The sequence below is a fragment of the Dipodomys ordii genome, unplaced genomic scaffold (assembly GCF_000151885.1).
Source record: "Dipodomys ordii isolate 6190 unplaced genomic scaffold, Dord_2.0 Scaffold88, whole genome shotgun sequence".
Taxonomy (NCBI): Eukaryota; Metazoa; Chordata; class Mammalia; order Rodentia; family Heteromyidae; genus Dipodomys; species Dipodomys ordii.
Window position 1 is genome coordinate 3,971,324 of NW_012267304.1, and position 11,467 is coordinate 3,982,790.

The 11,467-nt window shown below is 34.0% G+C and overlaps 1 protein-coding gene across 3 annotated transcripts in view; it reads left to right on the top strand.

Moving 5' to 3' along the window:
• Col4a5 (collagen, type IV, alpha 5) overlaps window positions 1–11,467 on the top strand; it is a 206,710-nt gene that overhangs the window by 112,876 nt on the left and 82,367 nt on the right. For all 3 annotated transcript variants that reach the window (XM_013025877.1, XM_013025879.1, XM_013025878.1), the window contains exons 17-21: window positions 423–476; window positions 1,819–1,860; window positions 4,018–4,150; window positions 6,509–6,682; window positions 7,021–7,104. In XM_013025877.1, the coding sequence (XP_012881331.1) occupies window positions 423–476; window positions 1,819–1,860; window positions 4,018–4,150; window positions 6,509–6,682; window positions 7,021–7,104 (487 nt within the window). The remainder of the gene's footprint in view (window positions 1–422; window positions 477–1,818; window positions 1,861–4,017; window positions 4,151–6,508; window positions 6,683–7,020; window positions 7,105–11,467) is intronic.

Consider the following 11,467-nt stretch of genomic DNA (forward strand, 5'->3'; position numbering starts at 1 on the left):
CCCCCCCGCACCGACGTTGTAAAGCTCGTTTTGGACATGACAACTTGTATAAAAAATCATTTTGTAAGTAAAGTCTTCTTGCAAACCAATAGACAGTTCTGGTAGTCATAGTTCTTTGGGAATGGGGCTTCAAAGGAGTTACAATATTTTTTGGCTAGGCTACTGGTTTTTACCTGCAAAACTGATAAGGGGATGATGGGAATAAAATGAGCCATTAAGCTCTGTGATCCTACCAAGATTTAACCTTTCAAAAGCAAAGGAAATGCTTCTTTTGTTGTTATGAGCTTTGGGTAATTTCTACAGTTCTGAAAAAGCTGATTTATGGACTATTTTTGCCAGTGTTCTTAATGTTTTTGCTAGGAGAGGATTTTGGAGGCTTTCTTACCCAGCCATTTTTCCTGATATCACCCTCTGTTTTAAAGGGTTTGCCTGGTGATCCTGGATACCCTGGGGAACCAGGAAGGGATGGTCAAAAGGTAACAATTTTTTCTTTGAAAGTGATTGGTCTTACACTCTTAAAGTAATCCTTTTCTATCTCAAAGATGAATTATAAATATGAAAGTTATAAATACCTTTTGTATTCAAAACATGCCTTCTTTTTCCATCTTTTCTCATTGTTTCATTTTCTTTTATACCTTAGTCTCTAAATTTTCTTCTCTCCCATCTCTCTTTCTCCCCTGAGGATGTTCTCGTCCTTCTCTGTAGTCCTGCTTGTCTTATGAGCATTACTATTGCTCAGGGGGAGAGAGGGGGGAGAAAGAGAGACAAAGAGAGAGAGAGATCAAGCTGAATAAGAGGTTGAACTATTTTTTTCATTACTCTAAATCACAGTTCATAGATTACAAGTGCAATAATGATTATTTAAGGGTACCATTTTCACTCTGAACTCCATGCCTTTGCATATATTGATAAAACTTTAGTTTTTCAGCAAGGGAATTCAGCACAATTTTAGTAAGGTTCTCTTACTACAAAGTCTTAAAGCTTGAATTTAGAATGTTTTTTCCAAACTTTTCCATTCTGGATATAATTATTGTCTGTAAGTCTGTGACTAATTCTTTGTTATTTTTTTCCCTGGACCAGTGCAGTCTGACTGAGATTATTTATTTAGCTACCTATTTTAAAAGTGACTTTGGAAAATAGAAGAACAAGTCTAGAACTAGAGTAAAGATGTAAAGTAGTCATTTATTGTTTGGTCTTGGTCAATGGAGTAACAACTGAATATTAGGTTCTTAATGCTCTCTTAGCTACTGATCAATGATAAAAAAAATTTGCCTGAATTTGTCTTTTATTAGCTTCTAAGAGTAAACTCACAAAAGCAATGACAATTTATTAGCTGTTACTTATTATAGTTAAGACCAATGCCTTGAAAGTCTCCATTAGTAATGGAAATGACACTAGATGAATGCCTTTTACTAGATTTATGAGAAGGAATTAAAGGTAAATGTAAAAGGAAGTGATGATTTTAACTTACTGTAGTGGTACAATCTTTTACTCTTTGTTGCAGAGAATTTACAACTTGCCAGGAAGTAAGGATCTTAAAATCAAAGAATGTTTCAACTAGAAGTCTAAAGTCTATTTTCAAATAAGGAAGGGAGGTTAGTTAATTCAGTCAAAGATGGTAGAGCTAGTAAATCTGAGACAATATTACAGATATCTGTATGCTAATTAGCCTAGTGTTGTTTCATTTACTCATGTTATATCTCTCACTTCTGTTGTTTTATTATTGATTCATAAGTCTAAATTATCTCTTATATTCTTGAGAAAAATAGATGTTTTCATGAAACTTTTGCTAATGTATTTTACAATTGTATTGAATAGGGCCAAAAGGGTGACACTGGTCCACCTGGGCCTCCTGGACTGGTAAGTTTTTAAGTCTTCCTGTATCTCTCTTACTAATGCATTAATTATTTTTGTCCCTAAATTATATATACTTTCTACCTCTTCCTCATAGAACAAAGAAGTACAAGTCGTTATCAACTTCTACTGGCTGAGAAGTCTTTACATATTGAAATTTCAGTAGTGTTAACTGCAGGGTTTTTGTATTTATTCTGCCCGTGTATTACTTCTTTTTAGTATAGGTACAAATTTATGGCATTGGGTGGTTTGTATCATAATTGCCAAATCATTTCTACAGCAACCAGCAGATGGTGCAAGTGTTGCTTACAAAGGTTCAATGAATGAAACTCTTGAGGAAGTGGAGATTGGCTGTTTCTCCTGAAGAGCTCAGGAGAAAAATGAATTTGGTCCTAATAGCGTTTCTCAATTTGTAATTGGCTGATTGACTTCTCTTTCTTTCCTGAATGTATGCTTTGTATGAGCCCTTAAAACAGATGTAGGAAGTTGCTCTGTGAAAGAATAATTTGTGGGGATAATTGTAGATTTTCTGTCATGTTTATGTCTACCATGAAATTTAAATTAAGTGTATTTTTACTCTTGTTAAGATTTCATCAATGGGTTTTTTCTTTGATTAAAATATCCTAAGACTAGATATTAGAATGCATTGAGGCCACAACAGTGTGATTGCCATAAAATATATTCTGTACCTCCAGAAATTTGTGAAGTAATTTCTTTTTGTTCATGATGAATCTCAGATATTACTACTTAAAATTGTACTAAATGAAATTAGAATATGCTTAAAAAAGGTTTGTGACAATTTTTATGTGCTTTTCATATTAAAATTGAGTGTGACTTCTCTAGGAAGTAATTGCTTTAGAAAATAGGATAATAAAATTTTGATTAGTATCAGAAAAAAATGAAAAATTTGAGAATGTAGTCCTGCCGAGCAGCACAATTTCCTTTTCGAATTATTATCTCAATTCTGGAATACAAACTTTTATTTTGTTTTCATTAATATTTCTTCTATGCAATAGAGCAATGAATTATTGCACTGTACTAGTACTTGTTGATTTGCACCCCAGAATGATAAGTTCTTAAATCTGAAGCTTATTTACCTTTAGAGATCTATGAGATGAAGTTTAAAATATTTAATTCATTTAATATGAAATTCTTTAGACTAAACTTATGTCCTGAGTGGTCAGAGGACATAGAAAAAGATATGATAAATTGGTGGGGTTTAATTAAAATAGTCCTCTTGGAAGGGATGCTCTTTTTTTTTTTCAAGGAAGAAAGACATGTGAGTTGACAAAGTAAAAGATTGGGAGAAGGCATTATCGATGTTTGGAATGGCACATGCAGGAGAACAGATATGTGTATATGCATTTCATGAAGTGGTTCTCATCAGACAGGTTTCATTTTGACAAACATTTATTGCTAGAAATAGGACATGAAATAGATGAGTGGTATTGGGTATGAGAAATGGCTTTATAGAATTTAGGGTTAAAGTGCCCTTCGATTTCACAAGTCATTGGCAAGTTCTTCTCCTTAATCAGAATAGTTAACAGGACAGGTAGTTTTCTGCAATTTTTTTTTTGCTTATGTGGTGCTGAGGAATCGAACTCAGGGCCTCAGGCATGCAAGGCAAGCGCTCTACCACTGAGCCACCTTTCCAGCCCAGGACAGGTAGTTTTCTAAGAAATGTATCCAAGCAGTAGATTTCTATACAAGGGGGTAAGCTCAAAAGTTCAAGTCCAAATATGAGTTGGAAACTGTAGTTATGGCAAGATGAATTAAGAGGACAAATTGGAGAGACACTTTTGATAAGGAATTATCAGGCTGTAGATGACAGCATTGGATTGAATGTGATTTGTAAAAGACGAGACAGCAAATATACTTCTAACTTTGTAAGGCTGAGGCTCTGGAAGTTGGTAATATTATAATTGGTATTAGACCTTTCCTAGACAACTGAGGGATGGAAGTGAGCAGAAATGTGATATTTATGACACAATTTATTCAGTAGTCTCACTGACACATAATCTATGTAGTAGTGTCAGTGATTTTACTTCTGGGCACTTCCTTGAAAATGAAATATTTATAATCACATGGATGGTCCAGATTACTTTCAGGAGAATAAGCTCTTCCTCTTTAAGACTCTTTATTTTTTTTTCTTTCATAATAAAGGTAATTCCTACACCTGGTACTGGTGTGATTGTGGGAGAAAAAGGAAATCCTGGGTTGCCTGGCTTGCCTGGAGAAAAAGGAGAAAGAGGATTTCCTGGAGTACAGGGTCCACCTGGCCTTCCTGGACCTCCAGGTAAAAGGAACTATATATATATATATATATATATATATATATATATAACCTCTTGGTTATAGTATCCTTGTTAAGCCAGGCATAAAATTTATCATATTTGTTCCAGGGTAAGCAAGGTAAGTTCTGCCCAACTTCTACCATAGCTTTTCTCACCAAATTCCTCACTTGTACTTCTTTTTTACAATGCACTTAGGCCTGGTACCAGTAACTCATGCTGCAATCCTACCTAATCAGCTGTCAGTTAAGAGGTTTGTTGAGACAGCTGAGGTTTGTTGTTTGAAGACAGCCCTGACAGGAAATTCTGTAAGACTTTTTATTTCTGATTAACCACTAAAAAGCTCAAAGTGGAGCTGTGGGTCAAGTGCTAGAGCACTGGCCTTGAACATAAAAGCTCAAGAACAGAACCCAGGCTCTGAGTTCAAGCTGTAGGAGCAGCACATGCACAAAAAATTTGCTTAGTGTCATACCTTTTAAAAATACATGTCCCATTTTATCTAATAAGATTAAAAATAAGATGTTCCAGATAGTTCTGCGATCCACTAGACAAATGATTACATTTTTTTGGTATTAGGAAGGGAATGCTGACCTCCTAATGCCTAACTTTTCAGATTTCCTATGTAAAAATTGTCAGAATTGCTGAAATACCTAATAGAAATCTCCATGGTGATTTTGTGGTGAAAAACATCTAGGTCTCAATATTTTATATCAATCTCTCTGAAGATACATGTTGCTTTGAAGATACATATAGCATTTCTAATTTGGCCATAAATTTGACAACTCTTGTCTAACATCTTTGTTTAGATGGTCTCTGAAATGGAATGGTAGTGAGTAGTAACAAAATTCATCTGATATAGTACAAAAGCATCTGATATAGTACACACTACACATAAATAAATTGTGGGCCCTTTCCCTTCAAAAATATGTAGGCAATGAAATAGTAGCACGATGGGGTGAGTAACTGGAAAGACAGAGAATAAGTGTAAATTTCATTATGCTCTGAACATACACTATTCATCTCAAGATGGTGAACTAATCTGTCTGTTTAGAAAACTGATATAAGAAATTCTCCCAAGGTTGCAGTAAAAGAGTTAAAGAGTTGAAACATTCCAGTAGGTTTTAAAGAAACACTAAGCCAGGTGTGGGTTATTCAGACCCATAACTCTACTACTTTGGAGCTGAGAATAGAAGGATTGTCGGTCAAGTCCATCCTGGGCAAAGACTCAAGACCTCTTCTCTACCAACATCTGGGCACAGCAGAATGCAAACTATTATCCTAGCAGAGATCAGAAGAATTGTAATTCTAGGATAGTCTGAGCAGAGACTTCACTCCAATGAAGCTGGATGTGGTGGTGTGCACCTGTCATCCTAGTTGCTTTAGGAAGTGAAAATATAGAATTGCAGTCAAGGCACCCAATAGGTAGTAAGCAAGACTTTATCTCAAAAGTAAGAATTGTTTTGTTTTATTTTGTTTTTTAAAAAGACTGGATTCATGGCTCAGTGGCTTGCCTAGTAAGTATTTGACCAAGTTCACATCCTAATAACACTGCCCAAACTCTATAAAAAGAGAAACTGACAAGATGATTCTGACATTAATTTAGAAGAGTAAATTTGTAGGTTAAGTGATTGTTTTAAAAAAAATAACAAAGAGGGCTGGGAATATGGCTTAGTGGTAGAGTGCTTGCCTAGCATGCATGAAGCCTGGGTTCAATTCCTCAGTTTCACATAAACAGAAAAAGCCAGAAGTGGTGCTGTGGCTCAAGTGGTAGAGTGCTAGCCTTGAGCAAAAAGGAGCTCAGGGACAGTGCCCAGGCTCTGAGTTCAAGCCCCAGGACTGACAAAAAATAAATAAGTAAAATAGTTTCCTTACCTGATTTGGAAAACATAAAACTTTAGTTACGGAACTATGTTAGTTGCACAAGAATAGACAGTGGAACTGAAAATATCCAGTACCAGACATGTTATTGTGCATATTCTGAAATACCTCTGTTCCTCTTATTAATAATGTCCTGCAGTTCTGATATTAAAATACCATAGTTAAAAGACGATGGAAAGTTATTAGTAATTTGCAGAAATAATAGCTACTTTAAATTATTGTGTCTTGCACTCAAACCAGTACATTATTTAGAAGTTTGCATCCTTTGGATGTGGAGTCTCATAGAAAAATAATAAAAGTGTACTAATATTATTAAAGGAAGTTATTGCCATTACTTAACGTCTTGTTAAAAACTAAAGTAATAGCACTAAAATTAGATTATTTGCTTTCGTCAAGAAAGTACTTTTACATGTAATTGTAACCTCTCTGTACAGTATTTTCACAATAAAAAAGTACTTTTAAATGAGTATTTTTTCTTATTTCAGGGACTGCAGTTACAGGTCCTCCTGGTCCCCCTGGTTTTCCTGGAGAAAGAGGCCAGAAAGGTGATAATGGTCCACCTGGAATTTCGATTCCTGGATCTCCTGGACTTGATGGACAACCTGGGGCTCCTGGCCTTCCAGGGCCTCCTGGCCCTCCTGGCCCCTATATCCCAATTCGTAAGCTGTGTTTTTCCCTGAAAAGTTCTATTGTTGTTTTGGTTAGATTTAAAAGAGAATGTAGCTGAAGATTTGGCATCATTAATTATGTTCTTAATGTTGATGAGATTCTACTTCTATGTTTTGGTTATTCTTTGATGTTTACATTTTCTCTTCAAACAATTTTCATTATCAAAAATATTCTTTCATTTTGCTTAATCATGAGGTTGTATTTCTACAGAGAAGTTACTTACAATTGAATATTTTTTTTCTAGCCTGTCAGGCTTTTTGGTTTTGTTTTCTGCTTAGTCCTGGATATTTACAACATTTACACTTTATCCTTTCTTTAATTATCTCAGGTGATGAGCTATGTAAAGCAGGCCCACCAGGCTCCCCAGGAACTCCAGGTGATAAAGGATTTCCAGGAGAACAAGGAGTAAAAGGTTTGATTCCAAGCATACTCGTTCCTTAATTCTTTCAAATCATCAGCACAATTCCCCTGAATCTTATCTTCCATTCTACTTTAGCCACTCAGTCATATTCCAAAATCATCTAAATGACAATAGTGTACTTTTGGATAGTATTAATTTTATGAATTTTGTTCTCTCATCACTTATCTCCTACCTTTTTAGCTCACTATTTATACTAACCTGACCCCAGTATTGTATAAGTCCCATTGAGACCTCCCAACTTTGACTATCCCTTAACTTTTTGATATCTTTTATTACTTCATAATTGAACTTAAATGTCTTAATGATCATTGTAACCAATCCTAGTCATAAATTCTTGATACCTTTGTCCTCTTACTTCATTATATTCATTTGGAACTAAAGTATATCCCTGCAGTTCAAATTGCTACCTCTTCTGATCCTGCACCCTCTCTCTTACTTTCAAATTTAGAATACCTCCTTCTCTATTGTCATTTTAAAATTCTGACCTTGCTTTTTTCCATTGGCGAACTAAAGTAACAGTAAGAATCTTTTGTAGATTGCTGTTACCATATTTATTTATCTACTCGCATTTGTACCCATACATGCTTACTTGCATAATAGTTAGTGCTCCTATCTAAAGTCAGTTATTCTATTTATAAAACAGATTCCATTTCCTCTTGCTTACCCAAAAGTTTTGATTCAGAAATTGTTGCCACTTCTCCACCATCAGTTCTTTCACTTTTTGTTGTATTATTCCCTCCAGTATATGGCTATGATTTTTATACTTATCTAAAAATACCTTAATGATAATTCCACATCTTTTGTTAGATACCAATCTATGTTCCTACTTCTTTTTGCAGTAAAATTCCCCATTAATTTTCTTCCCAGTGCTTCTAAATACTTTTTTTACATTTTCTCATTTTTTAATTTTTAACACATTGAAATATATGAAAGTACGATTAATGGGATACCATGTACTAGTCAATATTTATATAATGTATAGTGAATATATATAATATGTATATATTGTGTAATTTTTAAATCAGCATATTTATCTTCTCAAACTTTCAAAACCTTTTCTTCTAGCCTCTTGAAAAATACAATACATAAATATTATCTGAAGTCATTGTATTATGCAAATATATCCCAGAGCTTTTTATTCCTATACAACTGTAACTTAGTACTTTTTCCTGTCCTTTACCTTCCATGGCTTCTGGTAACCACCATTCTCTTCTCAACTTTCATGAGATCAACTTTTAACATTCCACATACAAATGAGATCATATGCTACTTGTCTTTCTGTCTGCTTTATTTTGCTTAATATAATGATCTCAAGTTCCATCTGTATTGTTAAAATAACAAGATCTCATTGCTTTTTATGGCTGAATAATACTATATTTTATATATGAACCATATTTTCTTTATGTATTCATCAATAGGTGGATACTTAAGTTGTTTGCATTTCTTGGCTATTGTGAATAGTGTTGCAAGAAACATGAGAATGCTCATGTCTCTTCACCATAGTGATTTCATTTCCTGGGGAAATGTACCTAATAGTAGAATTGCTAGATTACATGATAGGTTTTTTAAAAGAATTTTTTTGCAAGTCATGGGGCTTGAACTCAGGACCTGAGCACTGTCCCTGAGCTTCTTTTGCTCAAGGCTAGCACTCTACCACTTGAGCTAGAGTACCACTTCTGGCTTTTTCTGTTTATGTGCCTCATGCATGCTGGGCAAGCACTCTAACACTGAGCCACATTCCCAGCCCTAATTTTTTTTTGAGAAACTTCTATACTAGATTCCATAAAGACTTTCTTAATGTACATTCTTTAGTCTTTCTAATAATATTTATTCTTAATTTGCTGAGGCGACAGTTTAGCCTCATTGTATGGGTTTAGGTTTGTTTGCATTTTCCTGATAATTAGTGATGTTAAATTTTTTTCATTTACCTATTAGACACGTGTGTGTTTTCTTTTAAAAATGTAATATAAGTTTATTGCACAATTTTAATCTGGTTATTTTTTCTTTTCTATTGAAATTTTAGAATTTTTGCGTGTATTCTGGATATCACCCCCTGTTGGATATATAGATTACAAATATTTTCTTCCATTCTGCAAGTTGTTTCTGTGTTCTGAGTGGGGTTATTTTGTTAGAGTTCTGTTTTATTTTGCTGTACAAAAGCTTTTTGTTGTATGCAAAACCATTTGTTTATTTTATTTCCGGTGTTTTTGAGGTGTTGTCCAAACTGATTTTGCTATTGCAATGTCCTGAAATATGTCTGCATTTTTCTAGTACCTTCATATCCTACATCTACATTTTTGTCTTTTTTTTATTCAATTTTATAACTGGTGAGATATAACACTGTAGGTTCATTCTTTTACATATGGATATCAAATTTTCCTAACACCATTTATTGAAAATACCTACCTTTTCTTCAATGTCTGTTTTTTGTGCTTTGTCAAGTATTACTTGGCTATAGGTTTATTGGTTCCTTTCTAGGTTCCTTGTTTTGTTCAGTTGGCCTATGAGTTTGTTCTTATGCCAGTACTATATTGTTTCTAATTGTTATTTATTTTATTAATATATATTTATTAATAGAGTGTTTCATTCTGATATTTCCATACATATATACAGTGAACAAATTCACCTACTCAACCACATTCTCTTATCTCCCCTACTTCTAATAGTGTTTGGTGGGTTTTCTTATGCTTTCATTTTACATATATATATTTGATCATAATCACCTCCTCCTTATTTCCTCCTTCCTTCTTACTCCCACTGATGCCCTTCCTATATAGTCCCCTCTTTACATTCCTTTTCCATTACCATTACTTTTCTTCTTTTTTAAGAAATAAGTTTTTTATTGTGAAAATACTGTACAGAGGGGTTACAGTTACATGAGCAAGGTAATGAGTACCTTTCTTATGAAGCATTGTTGGTTACTCCTTTGTTTTTCCCCTGCCATCCCTTCCCTCCCACTTCCACAACTACATCCCCCGCCATATTGTAAATTTCATTTTTCAACATAGCATCTTGTACATTTCATTGTTGCAATGGTTTCACCTGTATCCCTATTTAAACAACTTGATTTTTCCTTTCCCTTCCACAAATTATACCAATATCAAATACAGTGAAAACAGGAGTTATACCATAGGAGAGGCACATACAAAGCCAAAAAAAAATCACGTGATACCTTATAAATAGGTTAGAAACAATAGCAAGAAAGGAAAAACCACTTGTGCCCTTATCTTGTGGTTCATTTCATTAACATCATCTTATCTGACCTTTTCTGCTTGTCTCAAACATATAGTAGTTATTGCAAATAAGGGAAACCATGGGACCTATGTTTCTTTGGGCCTGGCTTACTTCACTTAATATAATTTTGTCCAAGTCTTTCCATTTCCTAACAAATGGGGCAATGTCGTTCTTTCTGATAGAGGCATAGAATTCCATTGTGTACATATACCACATTTTCTTGATCCATTCATCTACTGAGGGGCATCTGGGTTGGTTCCATGTCTTAGCTATGGTAAATAATGCTGCAATAAACATAGTTGTGCTGGTAGCTTTAGTATGGTCTTGTTTGTAATCATTTGGGTAAATGCCCAAAAGTGGGATTTTCATCATCATTATAATTTTGTAACAGAAAAGAGCAAGCACATGTATTAACTGAGCTTGACTTATCTTGTTTAACAGAATGATTTCTAACTCCATCTATCTTCCTGAAAATGTCATAATTACATTTTTCTTTGTGGCTGAGCAGTATTCTATGGAATAATTATTAGGTTTATTTAAGTATAGAATCATATAATTTGCAAATCAGGATAATTTGAACCTCATTTATTTTTTTTTCTCCTGCTTTATTGTTTTGGCTAGAAATTCCAGCATTATATTGAATGAGAATGGGGAAAGTGGGACCCTGGTCTTATTCTTACCATGATGTTTTGATTGTCACAGTATGGTAAAGTAATTTGAAGCCAGATAATATAATCCCCTAGATTTTTCTTTGTTCCTAAGATGACTTTATTTGGAATTTTTGTAGCTTCATGTAAATTTATAAATGCTTTATCTAGTTTTGTACATTTCTTTTTCTAGCTCATTGCTATTTTTATAGGGGTTGTATGAAATCTGTAAGTTCTTTTGGACTTGCAATGACAATTTAATAAAAATTATGATTGCAATTCTTGAATACTAGATAATTTTCCATATTTTTGTGTCCTGTCATTAATTTCTTTTTTTATTATTTTATTTTATTTGTGAACATACTGTACAGAGGGGTTACAATTACATGGGCAGGATAATGCGTATATTTCTTACCAAGCATTGCACCCTCCTCCTTTTGTTTACCCTTCACATCCCTTCCCAGCCTCCCCCC